The following is a 23,312-nucleotide window of genomic DNA, read 5'->3' on the forward strand; positions in this document are numbered from 1 at the left end:
AGACGCCGTGCCTCGGGTAGTCCGGCCCCAGAAGGCCCACGGGCTGTGCCGGGAACGGCAGGCACGGCCGGTCGGCATTTCGACGGGATAGTCCTGCGGAGCGGCGGGGACAGCACCTCCTCGGAGCAACGGCCGCCATCTTGTGCCTGGCGCCAGCCGCTGCGGCGCGGACCCCGCTCCAGTCCCGAATGCTGGTCCTGGGTACGCGCTTTCTGGGAGAGACAGAGGGATCTTCTGTCTCCGTAGGGAATAGTCTCGGCTTAGGCCACTCCCGTTAACAGGCAGCCGCCAGCAGAGACCTTCCTACTCGGGCAGCGCCCACTCCCTCCCTCCCGGCATGCCCTTGCCTTCCACGCCCGTTCCGGTTTGGTGGCGAGCGGGGATTGGTTTTTCGAACCCAGCGGCTGGAAGCGGGGCATTTGAACGGTAACGGATTCTTTAGGCTGCTCCGCTGCGGGGTCGTTGCTTCGGGACGCGGTAACACTCGGGGAGGGAGGGGATCCTGGCGGGAGAGCCCTAGGAAAAAGGGTGGGACCCGAGGGTCTTCTGGCCTCTGCGACTCAGGACCGCGGCGCTCCCGCGCCTGTTGCCAGGCAGCCCGGAGAGATCCGTGGGAGCAGCAGCCACTCCACCCTCCCTGGGGGTTGTTGCTGGGTCGCTTCTTGTGCCCGCAAGCATGAGCGCAATCTATGGTCCCCCCTTGCAGGTGCTGAGAAGAGCTGTCCGAGTACTGCGGGTCGCAGAATGGCTGGAGATGACTATGAGGAAATTCTCAAGTACTATCAATTACACGAAACAATCGGCACAGGTGGGCTCAGTCTGTGAATGCAAACAATGTGTCTGCTCACCTCGATGTTTATCGGAGAGATTAACTATTATTTCAGAGTCTGTGGGTCATGTTTTCTTGGCGTATTCTGCAGGGTGCAACTGTGGAAGTGTAACTGGAAGGTGGTGGCAGCAATTGCTTCTTTCTCTAGCAATGATACTACATGCTGTGCATATGGTGTTTGCTTCAGGGCGACTGAGATGAGAGTGAGAAAGCTTGTCACCATGCAGAGCTTTATACATGTATGTTTCAAATTCTAGGTGGGTTTGCAAAGGTAAAACTTGCGCGACATCGTCTTACTGGTGAAAAAGTTGCAGTAAAAATCATGGACAAGCTTGCTTTACAGGTAATCCAAAAGATACTTCAGAGCTGGTAATGTGCTGTTCCTGTGGAATTCTCAGGAGCATGAGTGCGACCTGTCACTGTGGTAGATGCTGTAGACTTGAAAGAATTTTAATGGCACCATAAATCCTGTGTCATCATGGAGAGGACAACGTTCTTTGGCTGTAAAACTCATGCAGTTACAGCTTTAAATAACTAAATAAACTACTGTAAGTCAGAGTTCTGATGAGAATAGTAGCTTTATACAGGTGTTCCTTTGGGTTTTACTGACCAGTGTTTGAGGAGGGCAGGTGAGCAGTGACAGAGCTGGTGCTGATTTGAGTTTGAGCAGTTCTGATATGCAGGCTTACTGTGTTGTACAGACTGTCAAACTACTTCGCAATTTCATACCTTGCTGTTGTGATCTTTTAGGATGACTTGCCTCGTGTTAAATTAGAAATTGATGCTATGAAGGACTTGAGTCACCAGCACATTTGCCGGTTGTATCAGGTGATTGAGACACCCAAGAAAATATTCATGGTTTTAGAGGTAAGGAATGGTGTTTCTGCTATGGTAAAGATCTCTGGGTTTAGCCGTAGCAGCAGATAGTAGTAGAGTCCAAATGAAACAATTCTTAGAAAACCATCTCAATGATGAGTGTGTCCAAGGTGCTATAGTTTAAAATTCAAGCTGACAGTGTATTCTGTCTCATTGGAAAAGCCACTTTTCACTGTTTGTAATAAGCAAACTGACTAATTCCCACCTCACACTCTTTAAAACATCACAAGCAAGGTATGTGGGACCTGAGAAGTGCCACCAAGTTGTCACATCTTCGGCAGTTTCTGTCACCTGTGCTGGTAGTGTGATATGGCTATGGCAAGCATCGGGCAGGAGTCGAGCTATTGGGCTTGTTGGATCTCTTGCACCCTGGCCTGGGGCATGCCTGGGAGCTGCTGGGATTAAGCAGAGGGAAAGAAGGAGTGCCTTCTTGCTGCCCAGTGCTCTTGTTCATGTTTATATTTCATGACTGTATCCCAAACGTATTCCTTTTTTCCTGCTTTCATGCAGTACTGTCCTGGAGGAGAGCTGTTTGATTACATAATTTCTAAGGACCACCTTTCTGAGGAGGAAGCTCGCCTATTTTTTCGGCAGATTGTTTCAGCAATTGCTTATGTGCACAGTCAGGGATATGCCCACAGGGATCTCAAACCAGTAAGTCTGAACAGTAGTCAGATTTGCACAAATAATAATAATGAAGACCCACTTTTATTTCTCTGAATGGAGCCAGTGTGAGTTGTCTTCTCTGTTCTGTGCTTAGAGCTCTTTAGTTAATATTTGCTGAAAGAGTGTTAATTTTACTTACTGCTTTGCTCCTCAACCGAGCTGGATGCAGTTGTATCTGAGCAAGGAGCTTCTTCTGGAGGAGAAGGCAGAATAGTGCACTCCAGTTGAGAGTGCAGCAGACATGGATTTGATTTTGACTGTTGGTTAGGCATTTTTGCTATCCCCGTTATTCCAGCTTGTACCTAGGGAGAGTTGTTATGGTTCCTCTCTATTGTGCAAACCATTCTATTCTGACAATCAAAGGAAAATGTGACTCCCACAATGTAAACAAGTGATCACTGGGCATGGAGAGGGATCTGCCACAAGACTGATCCTGTGGCTTTGCTGTCACCACAATAATTAGGCATGGGATTAGGGAATGGAAGCCTTGAGACAATTTCTCCTAGAAGATGTTAGAAGTTTGCGTGTATAGAGACACAGATAACTGAGAAAAACAAATTCTTAGGGTAGCTAGAGACTTGAGAGTTTCATGGGATTGTGAGATAATTTGGTTGGGAAGTGACTTCTGGTGGCTTCTGCTTATATCTCCTGTTTAAAACAGTGTCAGACCGAACTTCTTCATCCAGTCACATCTTGGACCTCTCCCATGAGGCACCATAATGTTGCTGGGAAACCTGTTAAGCTCTTTACTTCTTTTTTTCTGGGAAAGGCTTTTTCTTAGTACCAGTTTGAATGTCTGCTGATGCTTGTTGGTTGTCATCATCCCACCATGTGCTTCTGTGGAGGGGCTGGTGCTGTCTCTATGCCCCCATTGTAGGAATGAAAAGGCTGCCATGAGGTCTCCACTGAAGCTTTGTCACCTAGAGGCTGAAAAACCATATCTCCTCACAGAAAAAGTGCTCCAGCACCCTGGACAGGCTGATGTCCATCAATGGAACTTACCTCAGGTGTCTTTTCTGTGCTAGAGGGTGGGCAGAAACTGAATGTGCTTTCCCACTGTGGTGAACAGAGGGCAAGTGACTTCCCCCACTTTGCCAGCTCTGCTTCTTTTCACACCATCTGGGATATCACAGCCTGCCTTTTCTGCCAGGGCAGGCTGCTGCCTCACAGTTTTTGCTTTCTGTCTAGCCCTTGTTCCCTAGGCCTCTCTAAGCACTTGGAGCTTGTATTCCCTATCTGGAATAGGATATATTCTTTAGCAACAAACCAAAATCTCCAGAGGAGAGCTTCAGGGAAATTATGGATGGCAATGGCAAGAAGAAATAGGGTGAAAGAAATGTGGTTTCTTGGATACCCGTCATTATGTAAGAATTAATTACCTCTTTTACTAGGAAAATTTGCTGATTGACGAGGAACATAATCTGAAGCTTATAGACTTTGGACTTTGTGCAAAGCCAAAGGTAAGGATGTCAGTTGCTCTCATAACAGAGCTTAATCAGCTACAGTACCCACATAAAAAATGCAGGCATAAATTCATGGTACAGTGCATAGCCTTGCTCTGAATTCAAGTTGTTGGTGCAATTGTCCCACTGCTAATTGCTTTGTAGGGCCTTAATAGTGTGGGACAGTTTTACATTTTTTGAGCAGAATATCAGTTTTTCTCCTCTTACACTTCATCTTTAAGGCACAAATTGCCTTGTCTGTAGAGTATCTGCTCCCACAAAGGCTTGTACTATAAAGTTTGTGTTGGTATCCATTTGCTTTCAATAATTTTCAATGGCATGTGTCATTTTCATAGGATTTGTCTATGTGTATGGAGATTGTGGATCAAATCAAATAGATTTCCCTTTACATTTACAGAGCCTTTGGCTCCACACAGTTGTACTGAATTGTTTAACAAGCTTAAAGTTGGTTTCTACATTGCTGCTCTGTTTGTCATTTTCACATATAAGATGGGTTCTGGGAAGGAGGAATTTAATTAGAAGATCTTACTGATCCAAACTCCTCAGTTTTAGCTGACTCAAGTTAAAGCACCTTCCAGAAAATCAGAGGTAGCAGACCACCATCTTGGTGGTACGATGTTGTCTTGCTCTGATCTGCTTAGAGCAAAGCCCAGGCTAAGGAATAACATGCTTTTAGTAAAGAAGCATTTTAGTGTCTCTTCATAAAGTTATTGCTCTAAATATTGATATAAGTATCCAAGCAGCCTCATGTCCAGTAGCTCCTGGGTTACTGATTCCAAAGTTCCATCTGTGGTCTTTCTGGTCACAAAGGGAGGTATTCCTATCACAGGAGGAGCTGCAAAAAACACTGCCACGATAACATGTGAAGGAGCGGCTTGGGATCTGAACACATAGGATTCTCGTAGTCTTGGGCAGTTTATGCCTGGTGAAGCTATATATTGTACCAAAGCCAAAAGTTAGGACACAGCATTGGAAAATTAAGTTTCTGAGGCCTCTAATATGTTGTTGCTAATAGACACCATTTGTGTTAGACCCAATGCTTCTCTGTCATCAGTTTTGTCCTGTTCTAGGGTGGCCTTGATTACCATCTGAACACCTGCTGTGGAAGCCCAGCTTATGCAGCACCAGAGCTGATTCAGGGCAAAGCATACATTGGCTCAGAGGTGGGTGACAAAATTGTGGGTTAGGGTGGTTATTTGCCTGTGCACCATGTATTTAAAGGTGGTGAAATTCAGATATACTCCCTTGGTGTCTTTCTTTGATGTCACATTGCCTCAGTGGCTCTCAGAAGCTTTGTGACTGAGAGCAATCACAGCCTAGAATAGCTCCTGACCACAGGTTCTGCACCAGGCATCTTCATCTCTGACTAATCCTTCACTGTCCCCAGGCGTTGCTCTACAAAAAAAAACCTGCCTTCTACCACATTATTCCAAGCAGGAATTTGTACTGTTACTTATCCAAGTCTTGTTGCAAATTCCTGTGCAGTCTCAGTATCTTGTGTACTTCACCTTTGAAATTTTGTATGAAAATGTGCTGTATGTACTGTGCAGTGTAGTAAAATTAAAGAGAACAAAAACTGGCATTTATCCAGCTTTGATTCCCTGTCTAGATCATTAGGATCTGATACACACCCTTGTCAATCTATTCAAAATGCTGCAGTTTCAATCTCCTCGAATTTCCTGTCTGTGCTGTTGGATGTAGTCTCTATAATCCTTTACCTCCTTTGCACCACTTTCCCTGACCTCTAAGTCTCGCTTTTTCTTTGTTTTCCACAAAGTCAGTGCTTCTCAAACCTCCTTCATCTTTATGATTGAAGCGGGAGTTGCAGTATGAGGTGTGTAGACCTTGTCATGTCTATACTGAGAAGAAACAGTAGGGCTTTAAAGTGGATTGTAACTACTGACAGCTGTCATAATCATTAGTACTTTTGAGTATAAAATCCCTTCAGATGAGTTTGGTTTCCGTTTTGTCAATGGAATCCTTCTAGGTTGAAAGTAATGCGGCAGTTTGGCGACCTAAGGAAAAGAGTAATGATTTTACTAGCACTCCAGTTTCAGTGAATTGAAAATTGTGTGCTTTCACTTGGACTACAAGAGTTCTGTCTAGAATTAAGGAACCTACTTTCTGCAAGTTGCATGTGGGCTTTGTCAAAAGGAGACAATGTGGTCAGTCTCTAAGCCATTTTGACAGATGAGGTTTGTGAGTTCTCACTTTTATTTCTTAGGCAGATATTTGGAGTATGGGAGTACTGCTGTATGCTCTGCTATGTGGCTTTCTCCCCTTTGATGATGATAATGTCATGGCTGTCTACAAGAAGATCATGGTAGGTGTTGATGATACTAGAATACATGAGAAACAGGAATCACTAAACTTTATCGGATATTTTTGCTTTCTGATTTGAGCAAAAGGCTTATCTGCTAAATTTTGTTATGCTTTGTTTATCTTTTGATCAGTATTTTGTGGATTTGTTCTGTTGTTCCTCAGCCTGTGTGGTACTCTAGCTTTGTCCTATGATGTAGTAGAAAAGTGAGCTGCAGAAAAAGCATTTTCTTGCTAGTTGGCTGGACTTTTATATCTGAGTCTTGTCTTCTCCCTAAAAATACTGTTCTTGAATGTCAGCCATTCTCATGTCTAGGAAAAGCAGGATTCTACATCTGCTATTATACCTTCCTCCTCAAATAAAAGTCGAATAAATAGTAAATAGTATAATTAAGTCATTGGTTCTTTCCCTGTAAACGCCTCTTGATGTGGCTAAACAGCTCTTGTTCCTCATCACATGCACCTCTGCCAGTTGCTTCTGAGCTGCCATAAAAGTCTGTGTTGATAAAGCTTGCTCTGAGTGAGATGATGAGCAACAGTGTAGAGTAATGGCTTTGGATTATTCTACCTCATTCTCCTCTCACCAAGAATCTCATATGCCTAAAAAACACTAAAAAAACATCCTTGAGGGTCTTCAAGGACTACTTTGGCAGGGGGCAGCTTACACTGGTTTGCACAGGAAATGTTTTCAGGGTGTGTAACAGTCTGAGCTCTATAAAGCACCTGATTATTTCATCAAACAGTGTGAATTTTTAATCTGGAATTGGAGCACACTTGACTACCTTGACAGAAGATTTCTAGGAAGCTTAGTTGAGTTGTTGGAGAGAACTTGAAAAAATAATTAAAAAAAAATAAGCAAAGACTATCTAATCCAAAGAGACTGTGTAAAGGTACTGATTTCAGACAAGATGCCATTAAAATTGCATGACTTCCCAACTCGTATAGTCATAGAATATCTTGAGTTGGAAGAGAGCAAAATGGGTCATCAAGTCACCTGCTTTTTGCAAGACTACCTAAACTAAACTATGCAATTAAGAATGTTGTCCAAATAATGCTAGCAAGTCTTTACAGTTTCTCAGCAAAGTCGCTATAAAGTGGAAACAGCTGAGTCAATAGACTTTGACCTGCTTTTCCCTGTTCCACATCTCTTCATTTGTGAATCAATGGCTTGACTTTTTGACTGAGAAATTAATCTGTGGTATAACTACTGTAAAAAACAAATTACTTCTGGTATGACCTTATGCTCCTGACAGATATTGCAGCCAATTTACCATCCAGTATTGCCCACAGTACCATAGATGAGAATTGCTCTTTGTTATGTCATGTTCTGTAGCAATATACTAAAATCAAAATGTAGATTACCTGTGTTACTTAGTTTCACAGTAAATCTGTGTCGTAAAACAGCCTACAAAACTATTCCTAAATAATTTACTAATAGTGTCTATAAAGATGTAGCTTAATACAGATTAAATTCTTTAATCTGTGATGTTAAAGAAATACATACTATACTTAGAAATGTAGCTGCATATAATACCAACTGTTTTGTTATGAAGGCATTTGTCTGTATAAAGAAAACTGTCATTACAAAATAATAGCTATGTTACTTGACAATGACTTTTTACTGATTTTTATTTTTATATGAATTTTCATTCAGAAATAAATTATTCTCGGTGAATTTGGCTTGATTTCTAGCTACACCTCACATCTGGGAGTTGTTTTCAATTTTCTTCTAATCAAAAATTAAAGAAAAACAACAGTAAATAATTATCTTGAAAAAATCTCACTTGCTAGATCAGTAACATTTCTCCTGTCTCTTGCATGAGACTGAAAGTTTAGCATTAGATCTAACCTATTCTAAAAAGAATATCATAATACTGAGGATGGTGTACTTTTAGTGTCTGAAAAGTAGTGATTTAAGGGAATCTTCACATTGCAAAGTGCTAATATCAGTCATTCATAATCTAGTATGCTTGCTCTTCTAGAACTTCAGTACTGAGTTGATATGATGAGCCAAGGCCATGGAGAAAGGAGCAGGTTAGCTGCAAAAGTGGGCAGAGATGGAAGTGTCACATAAGCAGAGTGGATGAAAAGTGCAGCTGGTGAGGCAAACATGGCATTTTCCTCACTAATGCTCCTGGGTTTTAGTACTGATGGGTTTTGCAAGTCATACTTCAAACTAAGTTCACATTTTCCTGCTGTTCTTTTTTTTCACAAAGTATAGATGTCACTGTTGTCCAAGTAATTTAATAGTTTCTTTTGAGGTTCAGTGTTAATTCTAAATCCTCTTCTTTTTTTGCAGAGAGGAAAATACAGTACTCCAAACTGGCTCTCTCCAAGTAGTACACTGCTCCTTGACCAAATGCTGCAGGTAAATGTATTGCTTCTGTTCAATAGATGTATAATGTACTGTTGAATCGGCTCAAAACATTACATCAATGAAATATTTTAAAAACATTATGCGTTAAAATAAGAAGTTTAATTCTTACAAATTTTTGAAGAAAAGATTACCATTGCCTTCTGCCAAAAAATATTTGGGAAAATGTTTGATTACAAAAATAATTAGCAAAGTTTACATGATTTAACAAAATCTTCAAACAGCATGCTTTTGGTTGTTCTCAATGTGCTATAAAAACAAGAGCTGTTTTGTAGCCCGAAATATACATTTGGGCTATAGCTAAGGAACCTAGCCAATGCTGCATACCCTTGGGAGATGTGTTGTACTATAGGTTCCACAGCTAAGGCCTTTGAGTGTGAGCTTCCTTTTGGTGAAGCTCTGAAACAGTATTGGTTTCTAGTTTTGCCCCTAACCACCCTAACATTCTGTGTAGAAGATCAATTGTTTCTTCACTTTTTCTGCACAATTTAAGTATCACTTTGATTTTTATGGCCCACCAGGTCGACCCAAAGAAGCGGATTACGATCCAACAGCTGTTAAGTCACCCTTGGCTCATGCAAGGATTTTCTGATGCTGTTCAGTGGCAAAGTAAATACCCAGTGAGTATTTACTTACCCAGTAAGTACTCTGGTCAGATAGATACTAAAGCATTTCATGTAATATATATGCTGGCTTACTACCATTCCCATAGTGCATGGTATTAAATTATTTGTTACAAGATGAACTTTGAGATGGTTGTGGTTCTTTCCTGATACTTTTAGCTGTCAAAATATTATTTCTTGTTCTTGATAGCTCTTGAGAAATTTCAAATATGTTTTCATCATATTCTGCAGCTGAATCTGCAGAATAACTGAATTCTCATAAAAAAGTGAAGTACTTCCACATATGAATGACCAGCTGCTTCCCTTGGCTTCTTGATTAGTACTGTGTTTAATGTGCAAATGATTCTGAAGGGCATGCTAGATGTGGTTATGGTTTATCTTGTTTATAGTGCTCAACGAGAATTTGGATAAAAATCCAAATTTCATTGAAAGAATATTCATCCTGTCTCTCTGTCACTTGTTTTACTTGTGTGAGAGATGAAGGCAGTAAGGAGAAGAAAAAAAAACAAAATTATCTGTGTCAGCAGAAAGTAGTTCTTGCACGTTGAGAGCCAATGATTCCCACTGCCACCAGATGCCACTGTTGTCCTAGGTAAAGAGCAATTTGACTATGCTCGCACCATCAGTGCAAGCTGTCTCTGGTAGAGATGGGCATGGTTTGTATCTTTGGATATTTATAGGCAGATGAAAGCATAGCTTTCATTCCAGTAAAATATCTTACCTGATTTTGGGTGGCTTATTTGAATTTTTAAGCTCTCACCTGTGAGGATCCAGGCTGTGAAGTTGTATGACTTTTTCAGTCTGTTTCCTACAATGTTTGAAACATTTGAAATACAGGGTCTAAAATCCTCATTGATTATTGAGTCAGCCCACTAGGTTTCACAACAGTGTCACTGTCAGATATGGATTATGTGGCAAATTGAAAACCTCACACTTCAATATCCATTGTGTTCTTACAGCTGGGACATCTTGATGAGGACTGTGTAACAGAGCTTTCTGTGTTTCATGAGCAGAGCAAGGAGACTATATTACAATTAATAACAGAGGTAAGAAGTTTTTGTCAGTTATTTAGAGTAATTAAGTGTAGTAATAGAGTAAATAAATTTAGTGTGTTATCAGACCACTATATATGCCAAAGTATGACATCTTACATACATTTCAGATTTAAGGTGCCCCTGCAGAACTCTAGAATCTGGCTGTAGCTTGTACCTACAAGCTAATGGTTCAGAAATTCAAATTTTTGTATTTCTTTTCCTCCTTCAATTGTGATCTTCATATTTCCTAAATCTTACTGTTATTTCCCACTGTGGTAAAATCCTTCTGAATCTCTGAAAGTCAGAAGCGACTTGTAGAAATACATAGCTGAACAAAAGATACTATTTGTTGGGTTATCTCTTTGCTTTGATATGGTTCAGTAACGAGTAGGAAAAGAAAAACTAAAATATCAGAACACCCAGGTAGTTTACAAAATACGGGGGCTTTTTGAGTTACTATTCACAGATCTTTAAAAATAGTGAGTATGTTTAGTCATTTTTAACTACAAATGGCGAAAATTGGACTGAATACTTCTAGAAGAATTGTGCAAATGTTAGCAAAAGACTTAAAGCATGATGTGTACTCCAGTTTTTACCTGAATCTGAAAATTCTTCATGAAAATGGAATTTTCTGCTTCTTTGTACTTGTTAGCAGTGACAATAGTTCTGAGTTTTTTTAAGACACTTGGGTTTTCCACATCACTGTAGCAGAAACAGACTTTTAAAACATGTGTGATACTTAGATTAGTCGGGTCTGTTCTTTAGTTACAGCAAATAACCGGAATAACCTGTCTACAGAGGGGTAAGTCCTTCCAAATAAGTTTGTGACATTTGCATAGTCCTTTACTGGAAGACTTCTAATTCCTTATAAGTTATTCAAACTAATGGCGTTATGCTGCAAACCTGTCAAAAGTGGTGTCTGTGTTCCTCACATGCAGAGTTGCTGAAAGTCATGCAAAAAGTTGCCTCTTGGAAAAGAGTGGGCAGGAATTGCTTCCAGAAAATTTATACTCCAGCTGAAGTATTAGATAAACCAAATTATTAGGTCTGCATTCACTTCAAGTGGATAGATCTTTACTCCAGCATTTCCATGCTACTGCATGAACTACCAACATAGTGCCTTTTTCTTGGTCTCAGGCATATAATACAGATCTCTTTAAGTCTGAAATTACACTTATGTGTAATTAGGGTTGCGTATCAGACAGAAAAACTTGTAGAGACATAGAAATCCTCAGAAGGCTGAGCTTGACTTGTATTTGCAATGTTTCCAAAGAGGAAATTAAAATACTTTTTCTTTCTTTCTTTCTCCCTTTTCCCAGTGGAAATATGACCACATGTCAGCAACATATCTCTTGCTTCTATCCAAGAAGGCTCGTGGCAAGAGTGTTCGTTTAAGGTTTCCATGTCTAACAAAGCACGCCAGTACCATGATGTCGACAGGCCTTGAGGTAAACTTCAGTTCAGCAAGACAGAATCTTGCTTCAAATCCTGCTCTGAATTGACAAAGCTCTGCCTGGAGAAACATTCTGCTGCTCTAAACATTAGGAAGAGAGCATGCACCTGTGTTTAGCTCAACTGGTTACAGCATGGTGCTAATAATATAGGGGTGGTTTGACTCTTGTATGCCCCATTCACTTAAGAGTTGAACTTAGTGATCTTTGAGGGTCCCTTCCAACTCAGAATACTCTGAAGTACACAGCCAAAGTGTGTGTCTTGGGCATTAAAGAGTTCAGTCTTCTCATTAACATGAATTAGAGTTGGGCTGCTTCTGTGGAGGGATTGGCTTTACTGGAATAGCCATCTGGGACCATTTGATGCATCAAGTACCATACAGAATTGCTAATGGTCTCAAATCCTCTGTTTTCTGGCCTGGGTGATTCTGGATCTTGTTCTGTGATGACTAACTGGACTCTGTGTTTGTTTCTATGTTTTTTTCCTACTTTGAGGGCTGCATTTGGTAAGGAAAATCTTTTGATATCTTGTGATATATCACCTGGGCAGTGTCCTCTAAGACGACATAGGCACTATGGGAGCTGGTGATCAAATCAGAGGGAGTCATCCCTTTCTCATCTTGAGAACATCTTCCTAGAGAGGAAGCTGTTTACTTTGAGTAAAGGAAATGTGTTGCTGCTGTTTTTCTGATGATTGGGATTCTGAAGTAGTTTTGTATATCTTAGGGGAATTTCTGTTCCTGTATTTTGCTAGTGATAGGGTCCTTCCGAACCTGGCTAGAGTTGCTAAACTCCTTGCAATGTTGTATACAATATGCAACTATATGTGATATCAGTGATGTTAGTCTATTCAACAAATTCCAAATCATTCTGTGCAAGACTATTATTTAGACCTTTCTTAGCTGCTCCCCCTTGAGATAAAACATCTGTGAAATGTTCTGAGCATGCTGCTTTCTGTGTTAGAGGCAAGCATTCAGAATAAAGACTTTATGTATCTGATTCAGTTGCATGTAAAATGTTTCAGTTCACCCATACATCTTCTTAGAGATGAGAATTCTAGGATTACTAGAGCTGCATAATTGATCATGAATTCTAAGTGTTCCTGTATATGCATAATGTGATTTCTGTGATCATAGTGGGTTAGCCTTCTACACTGATGATTAAGGTGGAGGTTCACTAGGTTCAGTTGTGCTAAACTGTGAAGCTACTTCATCTCTAGTGATGTCCAAGGTAAACTGGCAAATGCTACTAATTAATATATGCATTGTGCCTTTCCAGAGGATGGTGCAATTCATGTCTACACAATACAGCAATCTGTTAGTCCTCCTGCAGTGCTCAAAACACATTTAACTTGCCTGCGTGTAGCTAGCTGGACCTAGTCTAATGTGAAGATGACCAAGCAAACAGAACCTTTTACTTAGCCAGTTCTGAATTTGGTGGCAGAAACTTGCATGTAATGCTGCTTGACTTCAAGCAGTTCAACATAGAAGCATATTGCTAAATATTTACAATACTGCAAATTACATCTAGAACACAGTAACTGAAGTAACCTAATCATGCATTCATGTTTAATGGAATGTGATTTCAGCTACAGTATCAGGCTCTTAGCTTCTTGTCGTTAACAACCCTCTGGTAAGGGCTTTTCAATAAGGTATCATAGAAGTTCTGGAGCTTGTCAGACAGCTCTCTATTCCAGTAGTAATGAGAGATCTGCTCATTGTGATATCCTTGATCATGGGGCAACAGAAACGTACCTACCAGCAGAACATAGGTTACTAAAATGTCATCCATTCCAGCTTTTTAAAATGGTGTCCATTTCAGCCCAAGACTGACAATTTAAAATGACTATGTACAGTTTTGCTGTAATGGTATGGAATAAGTCATTGGGAAGAGTTTCGTGTAAGTTACAAAATGTGTTAGAAACTAAGGATGCTTTGATATCTATATCTTGAAATATATTGATATATATCTGCTTGTATATGGTGTGAACCATGAAGATTAACAATTTGGCTGAAGTAACAAATCCCTTGATTTAATAACTCACAACTTCTGGGGCTTGCAGAGCTAGCCATCAGATGAGGGGTTCCAAATGTTAGTTCCAATTACTGTTGTGGATTCAATAGTCATATGTTTTGGATATGTGTTTACCTTTATCCAGCCCCCTTTTAAATGTTACTCCATTCTCTCTTTCCAGATTATTACTAGGACTTTTGGTAAAAAGAGATTGTGGTCCAAGACTTGAATTCAAAGGTGGCTATTTTTGTGAGTTGCTTCTCTTCTTGACATGGGTCAAGAAAGATGATTTGACAATGGTGCTTTGAGAATAGTTTCACCTCTGCTTTTGATACAAAAAGTCACATTATAAAACTTAGGTCACCATCATGGGAACTTCCATTAATAGGAACTTCTTCCATTATTAGGAAGAAATGGGTTAGGGTATGGGTTAGGGTTAGAAGAAGATTTTGACTTCAATGGCAGTCTTTTCTGATGAAATCTTACTTTTAAGTGTGGGGTGGAATCTCGGCTGAATATTTCTTTGAAATCTGAAAAAATGGTGATGTATGAAGATATGCCAGAGTGCAGTGGAGTGCCATGGGCATTTGTATTCATGGAATTTACAGATATAGCTTCACTGTTTGAAGAATCTCTATTAGAAAAATTTATTATAAATACTCATGGAACAAAGCAGGTGCTTGATATTGTGTTCCCTAATCCAAAAGATCTTATTTTCATTGTACATAAAAGTTATTGGATATGTAAATGTTTGGTAGACCCTAGCCTAGTGAAGTTACAAATGGAGTAAAGAAGTATTTTAAACATATAGCTTAACATACATTGTGCCTTCCTCTAGCTGTAGGTAATTTGACTAAAACCTGAGATTTTTTCATCTAGAAAATGAGTAAATCAAGATTTTGAAATCAACAGGAAAAAAATCAGGCACAACAAACAAGGTCTCAGACTTAGGCTAGAGCTGGACAAGTCTGAAGAAATGTAGCCTGTCTGTATTGGACAAGAAAATCAAATGAAGCAATTAAAATTTTACAATTATGGCAAATGGAAATTCCTAGCTGTGTTTAAGTGAGCCAGTGAGGAATAGCCTTAATTGTGCATGCTAACGGGTTTAGAAGAGCTGGTAAAGATGTGGCAAATTACTTGCAAATCTTATGAGCAAGTTATAGAGGGAATAAGAAGTATTGAAGAGTTTTTAACTATTGCTCTAGAGTCAAGCATTTTATGGTATTTTTATCCTTTCAGAATTTCCTTGTCTGTAATGTTCCCGAATGTGATCAGAATACAGCAAAGGATGGCTTCTTTCTTTTTGTTACATCTCTTGTAGCATTCGAGGCCTGATGCCCAGCTGGAGGATACAGAATTCATACTGTCAACTCCAGTGACAAGAAAAGTGGCATCAAAGAAGCATAAAAACAAAGAGAATGTTGAGACAGTGTCAGCTATAAGAAATGAAGTACCCTTTGCACTTACTGCTCCTAAGAGTCCTTTTGCAAAGAGTCAGACTGAGACACAGGTACAAGCCGTTCCCCTTAGGGCACCTCCTTTCAAAGGTATGTAGAATGTAACTGATGAAAGCTTAGAACATATATGTTGCTTGGGAATCACTGAAACTCAACTATAAAAATAATGTTTCTTCATCCAATACATCTGTTTCTGGAACACTTCAATTTTTTTGCCCTACACACCACCCAGGTTCTTCTAGAACATCTGGTGGGGTGCTGCAAGAGTTTTAACCATCCATCAGGGCATGTTACTTGTATGTTACTTACAAGAGTTGTTGCAGTTCACAATTATCATGTGTGAGCCCCTTTTGGTACACCCTAACATGCAGCCAAGCACTGTGTCATTAAAGCTTGGTTCCACTTTTCCATGAATGTTGAGATTGCAGTTTTCTCAACACTGTTTTTCCTTTGTGATTATTCTGAATGAAGATAAAAACATACTTTTAGTTAAATCTGCTTTAATTGCTGCTTCTAGGAGAAATATAACTTCTGGATTTCTTATGGTTGCATATCAGCATTTTCACAGGACAGTCCAGTATAGCAGCGAAAATGCTTCTGTTAACAACATGTAGGTTTTGCCGCTATGCAACAGACCACAGAAATCTGTCTAAATTATGTCAGCTTTCCTGAGTTACCAGAATTTTCTGTCATCAGCCTGTCTAGTCATGTACATATCCCATATGTACATTACAATTTCCTTCAATGATTACCATAAAAGTTTTGGTGTTGATACTGTAAATTCTAACTGTTCTTCAAATGCCAAAGGCTCCTTGCAATAGGAGACTTGTTTTAGGTGCTAGAGGAGCATTGTTCAGGAACAGTAAGTCTTTGCAGGCTGATTCGAGGAATAAGGGATTTTGAACATACTGCTATTTAATGAGATAATTCATCAAGAATAGCAATACAAAGACTAGTTTATGAGCTTGCCTTAAGACTGTACGTGATAACATGTAATGTCTGATGTCTGTGTATGTCTAAAATCAAAAGAGATACTCCCTGAAACAGGAAACATAGAAACATTTCTAGTTCATTTATTTAGTTATGTTTCTGAGGATTAAAAAAAGAAAGCTAACTCTTTGATGCATTGAAAGATCTTTGATTCAGGAAATAGAAAAGTGGAACTGTGCAGAAATTTTGAGGTTATTTGTCTGGAGCTAGGTGCAATTCTGTAGAGTGCTGAAACTTTGAACCTTGAAATTTGGTTTAACTGTGACAACTTATTTGCTGACTGTTTAACTTGGTGCTTTCTCCTGTGCCTTTAAAACCATGCTCTGCAGACACTAACTTTTTAGGCTTTTGTTGTAGCATGCACATTGTGTATTAAACCATGATTATGTAAACTTACACCCTTCATATAAGGGAAATGGATCACTGAAGAATACAACTACTCGATGTAGTGGATTGCTCAGTATTTATTCATGGACCAGTGGCAGAGCAAGAAAGCATTTCTAGTCCTCAAACTTCTAGTGTTGAACTGCAAAGGTTGCCATTACAGTTTGACTTGTAGAGCCCTGGGGAAATCAATCACAGTTTTAATTTGTAGAGTAGAGGGAATTAAAATTAAAAATATACTTCATAATTTGCAAAATTTAGACTTGAGATAGAAGAGGGAGTCTGGTATTAGAACTGAGTTATTAGTAATGAGAAATCTTCACTGAAGAAAAGAAAATCCTTTTATGTAAAGACATACTTGGTTTGGCTTGGATGCTTTCTTTCAGAGAGTCAGTTGACTGCAGTCACTCCAGTTAAGAAGCCCACTAACCCAACAAATGCGGATGAGTTGGCATCCGCTGAGATTCTTTGTGAGGGAAGGTAAGTGTCCAGTTATTTGTGTACATTCCTGATTTAGAGCAGGACTACATTAATCCATGTGCTGCCTGTGAAGCCCTGTTACAACAGTAAGCTGCCCTTCTTGGTAAAAACCTTTCAAAAACCTCTTTTTACAGTCACTAGAAAACAATAAAGATAGAGAAAAGTTTTAAAACTATGTAACTGCATATAATCTATTTTTCATAATGTAGATGCCTTCTTATTCCAGGTCTCCAAAGGACTGCAATTTCTAGATACATCTCTGGGTTTAAACTTGCAACAGACTTTCAAACAGAAACTCCTAATACATTGCGCTTGATTTCACTTTTTGTTCTGTCATGTCTGCTAATATTTTAGAGATATCTTTGAAATAACTAGTTTTTTAACACTGAGGGAAAAATAACAGATTAATTTGTTCATGTAACAGGTGTCAGTCAGTGGAATTAGATCTCAACCTTGCACATGTGGATAGCAGCCAAAAGAAGAGAAAAGCAAAAATATTTGGAAGTCTTGAAAGAGGCCTAGATAAAGTGATCACAATGCTTACACCAAGCAAGAAGAAACGATACACTAGAGACTACCCAAGAAAACTTAAGGTATGGTTGATGCAAAGGTCTTACATAAGAACAAGTATTATTATAGTATTAAGTTAGTATTATAATTAGTAATTATATTAATTATGTAATATTACCTTACAGTAATTATGATTGAAAACATCCAGTAGCTTCAGAAACGGTTATGTGAAAGCTTCTGTGACCTGTCTTGCCTAAATTCTACAGTAAAGTGGTCTTGCTGATAACAAGTTACCTGCCCAGTTATCTGTTAGTCTAGGTTCAGGTAACAGATCCAGGGAGATGTCATAGTTGTGGCTTCAGAATCATTCACCTACAATAGATACCACTGAGCAGGAGACACCGTGAGCCCTTGTGACCCACAAAAACAGTGCTCCAATTCAACTTCCACACTCCAACATTCAAACCAAAAACACATATGATGCTTTAAAGATTTTAGATGTCCACAGACAAGGTTACCATAAAAAGAAACATTGAGTATTTGCAGTGGACAGCTCTCTTTTAAAGGGTACAGAGACACCCATCTGCTGGCCTGATAAAGAGTTACAAGAAGTTTGCTGCCTACCAGGTGCTAGGATCCTTGATGTTGCTGAGATGCTGCCCCAACTTCCCAAAAGCATGGACAGCTACCTGCTACTACCTTATCATGTGGGTAACAAATGATGCTGGAAGCCAAACAACAGACCAGGATCAAGGAAGACTAATTAACTAATTGACTAATCAACTAATAAACTAATTAACACCTGGTGAGGCAGGTAAAACCATTGGTGTCCAAGTGATCTTCTCATAGTTAGAGACAAGGGGACAGACAAAAGCAAGTGCATAGTGCAGATCAACATCTGTCTTCATGGCTGATGCCACTGAGTAGGTTTTGTAACAGTGGGTTGTACTTCAATGATTGTAGCCTGTTAAGCAGAGATGGGATGGATCGACCTGTCTAAAGCAGGCAAGAGAATCTTTGGCAGCCCCCCGACCAATTTGGAGAGACAGACTATAGAATGAAGGACTCTGGAGTGGGATTCAAAATGATAATGCTTGTGCCATTCCTTCCTCTTTGATTCGGTTATTGGTGAATAGGTCATACCAACCAGTGCAGTGAAAAATGTTTCTTGGCTGCCTATCAAGATGAGGGTCAAAGGGCAAACCATGCTGAGGGTGTGTATGGCTGTCATGATTGCTCTTACACCCCTTCTGTGCAAACAGCATGGGGAATAAACAAGAACTAGAAATCTCTGTGTGATGGGCCCATGATCTCAATGCAATGATAGAACATGGTGGGATAGCTCATGTGACTGAAATGTTGTTAGGGGTGGCCAAGTCAGTGTGATGAGGTAGTGGAGTTGCTCATTATTAGAGACCAACTGTAATGTATTAAACTCTACCCAGGGTCAGATGAATGAGTTGAGGGTTTATAGGTCAGAATTTATGGGAAAGGTTAAAAAAGGTAACACTGTTGCAGGTGTTTATCCACCTGATCAGGAGGAGGAAGTTGATGAACCTTTCTGTGGACAGATGGAAGTAGCCTCATGATCACAGGCCCTGGTTCTCATGGGGGACTTCAACCACCCTGATATTTGTTGGAGAGACAACACATCACAGCACAGATAGTCCAGGAAGTTCCTGCAGATTATTGAAGGTAACTTTTTGACACCTGAATGGTGGAAGAGCCAACAAAGAAAGGTGTGTTGTTGGACCTTGTACTAACAAACCAGGATGGACTGAGTGGAGATGTGAAGGCTATAGAGACCTTCACTGTACTGACCATGAGATAATGGTGCCTGGATCTGTGTGGTGGAAGCAGAGTAGTAACAGGACTAGAATCCTAAACTTCTAGAGAGTTAACTTCAAACATCTACTTAGAAGAATCCCACGGGATGGGGCTCTAGAAGAGAAGGAAATCCAAGAGAGGTGGTCAGTATTCACACGTCACTTCCTCCAAGCTTAAATCCAGCATATCTCTGTGATGAAGAAGTTAGGCACGGGGAGCACGAGATCTGCATGAATGAGCAGGGAGCTTCTAGCAAACTTCAAAGGGGAGAAGGAAATTTATGTGATATGAAGAAAGGGACAGGCCATATTAGGAAGACTAGGAGCATTGTCAGAATATGCAGGAATGCAGCTAGGAAGGTCTAGTTGTCTAACTTGTCGCAGTCTTGAAGCTGGGGATCTGGATGATCCACTTGGAGGCTGTGATGTCATTCTAGTGGGAACTTGCTAGGCTGGGAAGCTGGGCAGAGAGAAACCTAAGGAGGTTCAACAAGGGCAGCTAGAGGTCCTGCACCTGGAGAGGAATAACCCCAAATACTAGAACAGATTGGAAGTGACCTATAAGAGACCAGCTCTGTGGAGAAGGTCCTAGGGGTGCTGCTGGATGACAAGTTGACCATGAGCTGACAGAGTGTCCTGGGGGCCAGGAGGGTCAGCGGGATCCTGGAGTGCATCAGGAGGAGTATGGCCAACAGGTCAGGGAAGGGATCCTGCCCCTCTGCCCTGCCCAGGTAAGGCCACATCCAGAATGCTGTGTTCAGTTCTGGGCTCCAGAGTTCAAGAAGGACAAGAAGTTGCTGTAGAGGGTCCAGCAGGGGCCATAAAGATGATTAAGAGGCTGGTGCATCTCTCATGAGGAGAGACTGGGAGCTGAGCCTGTTTAGTCTCACGAGAAGACTGAGAGGGGAATATTGTCAATCCATATAAATACCTCAAATGGTGGTGCCAGACTCTCTTCAATGGTGCCCTGTGATTGGATGAGGAGCAGCAGCCATTCAAATAAACCACAAGTTCAACCTCAGCATGAGGAAGAACTTTACATTGAGGGTGGCAATGAAACAAGCTGCCCAAGGTGGTTACGAAATCTCCTTCTCTGAAGACATTCTAAGCCCACCTGGATACATTCCTGTGAAACCTGCTTTAGGGGACCTTTCCTTGACAAGTGGATTGGATTGCATGATCTCCAGAGGTCCCTTCCAACTGTAGTGATTCTGTATACGTCACTCAAATACAACTGATATACTTCAGAAGTTATACAAGAAAAAATTTCTACTTGAGTATGTTGGCAAGATATTTGAAAAATATAATTACCATGAAAGAGGGCAGGTTGTTTACCAAGGCATAAGCAGTTGTATCGAAGCCAGTGATATGTCCCTTCAGCTGAAGGGACCTATCCAAGGTCCCTACTAAGGTATCTAAGGTACCAACTACACTGAGAGCTGTCTGTCAGTCATGCACGTTCAGGACAAGATGTTGGGCTACAAACATGACCAGCTGATCAAACAGGACTAGATTATATATATATATATACTGCAAATAGTCCAGGAACCTGAGCAACTGGAAGCTCTTTATGCAAATGTCTTTAGCCTCCTGCCTCCGTTTCTCTTGTCTATAGTGTATGCAAAATTCCTGAGGCATGTCTAGAGACACTGGGTTACAGCAGTTATGCCAAAGAGTTGCATAGATTTAAATCCATATAAGGACCGCAAGAAGCACTCTTCAACTGACTTTGCACCTTCAGCCTATGTTAATTTTTTAAGCTTTTTTTCAGTTTTGTCTTCTCTTGGCTGCTTCTGTGACTTCAGAAGCTAGATAGGATGTGTTGGGCACACATTGTCATATGCTTCCTCCCAATACCTCAGGGTGTCTGCCAGTTGTTCAAATGGTCACTTAGGACACAAGATTCTTATATTAAATACTAGATGTGATTAAAACCCCTTACAACAGTAAATTTAAAAATAGTGAGTAACTTCGTTCCTTTAAACATTAAAAGTTGCATGGGGCTATGCCTCTTTCTTGTTACCAGAAGCACTCTGTCTTAGCTTTAGGCCATTTCCCAACTCTGGACCATACAGAAGGATGGTAGTTTTGGGATGCTGAAGCATTGGTCACCATGGTTAGCTGTTCTGAAACTTCTTTAGTGAAAGCTTTTTGCAATGTTGTCAGTTTTAGCACACAGATTTTTATTTTTTTATTCCTTGAATTGTTTTAACAAGCTGACTACTTTTAGGCGCATTGTAACATTACCACCACTCATCTGCTGCAACCAGATGACCTGTTGAATGAAATAATCATTGTTCTTTCAAAGAAGCATGTGGAATATGTTCAGAAGGGGTAAGTGTAAAATATGAGTTATATTTGTCTAAATGGTTGCTAGTCCAGTCCTTAAAAAGCAAAGTATTTAAACTTAGTTTCTTGACGCCATTGTAAAATAATCTTTATAGAAAGTGTACAAAGCATTAAATGAATGTGTGCAATAAAACCTGACCACATAGTGCAAAACTATGTTAAGCGTGTTCCATCAGAGCTCTTTCCCCAACCATTATAAACCAATAGTAGTAGGGGAACGCTTAGGAAAAATTCACATCAGCCTGTTTCATGTGAAATTTTAAATACTAAAAGTTGTTTTAGGTATAGTCACATGACCAAATGGGACAATTTTGGAAGACAGTGTGGATATCCTTTAAGTCTCATTCTTGGCAGTTAAAAGTCATTGGCCTTTAGGCAAGAGGTCAGTACATTTTAAAAAGTGTACAGAAGCCACACACTTTTTTGTGGATTTTTTGAATTCATACTGTGTATTAGCTACACTAAGATACTGATTGGTTAGATTGGTTCTTACTTTTGATCACACTGAAAGACTATTTCCTGAGCTCCCAATGCATGAAATAACTACTGTGCTCATTTTTCAACATGCATTTTCTCAAGTTCTTGAGTATTTCAGTGATGGGTATTGGTAGAGCATCAACCTCTGATGCATTTCCAAACTCATAATATGGAAGGATGCTGGATTGCACAGCAGCACCTGCTCCCATTGTAATCATTCAAACTCTGAATGCAGTTTTTTCCTGTTTTCACACCAGCTGAGCTGCAACCAACAGAGAGGAGAGTGTTTTTGTCTAGGAAAAACATGGGAACTTTCCATCATTCCAGCTCTGATGGGGGCCTTTGGCTAGCACAGGCTCCTGTGGCAGGGTAGGACATCGGTGCTGCATATTGGTCCTAGGGCATAATAATAAATAGGGTGCCCTGAAACTACAGTATTCACAAAACTCTCAGCTTTGACTAAACTGTGGACTGTTCCACAATTGTTTTACAATATCCTGAACAGTAATGGGGTATTTTATTTAAATTATTTCTATTAATTTAAAATAGCTTTGCAAAACAAATATGAAATGGTTCCCTAACTATTATGTTTTCCCTTTTGTTTTACAGTTATACCCTGAAATGTCAAACACGATCAGATTTTGGTAAAGTAACTATGGAGTTTGAGTTAGAGGTATGTCAGCTCACTAAGCCTGAAGCGGTGGGTATCCGGCGACAACGACTTAAAGGTGATGCCTGGGTCTACAAGAGGCTGATAGAAGACATTTTATCTAGCTGCCAAGTGTGAGTGGCAGAGTCCTTTATCACGATGTTTTAGAAAGGTCTTTTCAGAGAAGTAATTCTTTCTCACAGTCACAGCTATATGTGAAAAATCTGTCATCTTGGGTTTTTAACCATCCCTCTTTGTACATATTCTTTCTGTATGTTCCTTTAATATTAGGTTTGTAATAAATGTTCTCCAACTGCAACTCTTCTGAAGCAAAATTCTGTAAGCTATTCCCCAGTTTACATACTTTTCACATGTCTGGGTTAAAAAAGTGCTCCTTTTATGTGCTGGAGCTTATTGTGGGATGTCTTCAGTTATCAAGTGCATGGTGCACAGTAATAGTCATTTGCATAATTCTCTTCCTGTCTCTGCTTAAGTAGGATTTATTGAGATCATTAACTAAGTCACAGCTGTGGTTCTCA

At 40.1% G+C, this 23,312-nt stretch overlaps 1 protein-coding gene across 1 annotated transcript; it reads left to right on the forward strand.

Annotated features, from left to right (window-relative positions):
* Positions 1 to 696: 696 nt before the first annotated feature.
* MELK (maternal embryonic leucine zipper kinase) lies at positions 697 to 22,911 on the forward strand. The gene is made up of 16 exons (XM_058864662.1): positions 697 to 808; positions 1,087 to 1,172; positions 1,580 to 1,696; positions 2,216 to 2,359; positions 3,763 to 3,831; positions 4,905 to 4,997; positions 6,059 to 6,157; positions 8,453 to 8,521; positions 9,049 to 9,147; positions 10,110 to 10,196; positions 11,504 to 11,632; positions 14,973 to 15,198; positions 16,869 to 16,962; positions 17,387 to 17,555; positions 21,529 to 21,632; positions 22,734 to 22,911. The coding sequence occupies exons 1-16, from the start codon at positions 745 to 747 to the stop codon at positions 22,909 to 22,911; spliced, it is 1,827 nt and encodes a 608-aa protein (XP_058720645.1). The 5' UTR covers positions 697 to 744.
* Positions 22,912 to 23,312: the final 401 nt, after the last annotated feature.

The sequence above is a fragment of the Poecile atricapillus genome, chromosome Z (assembly GCF_030490865.1).
Source record: "Poecile atricapillus isolate bPoeAtr1 chromosome Z, bPoeAtr1.hap1, whole genome shotgun sequence".
NCBI classification, from domain to species: Eukaryota; Metazoa; Chordata; class Aves; order Passeriformes; family Paridae; genus Poecile; species Poecile atricapillus.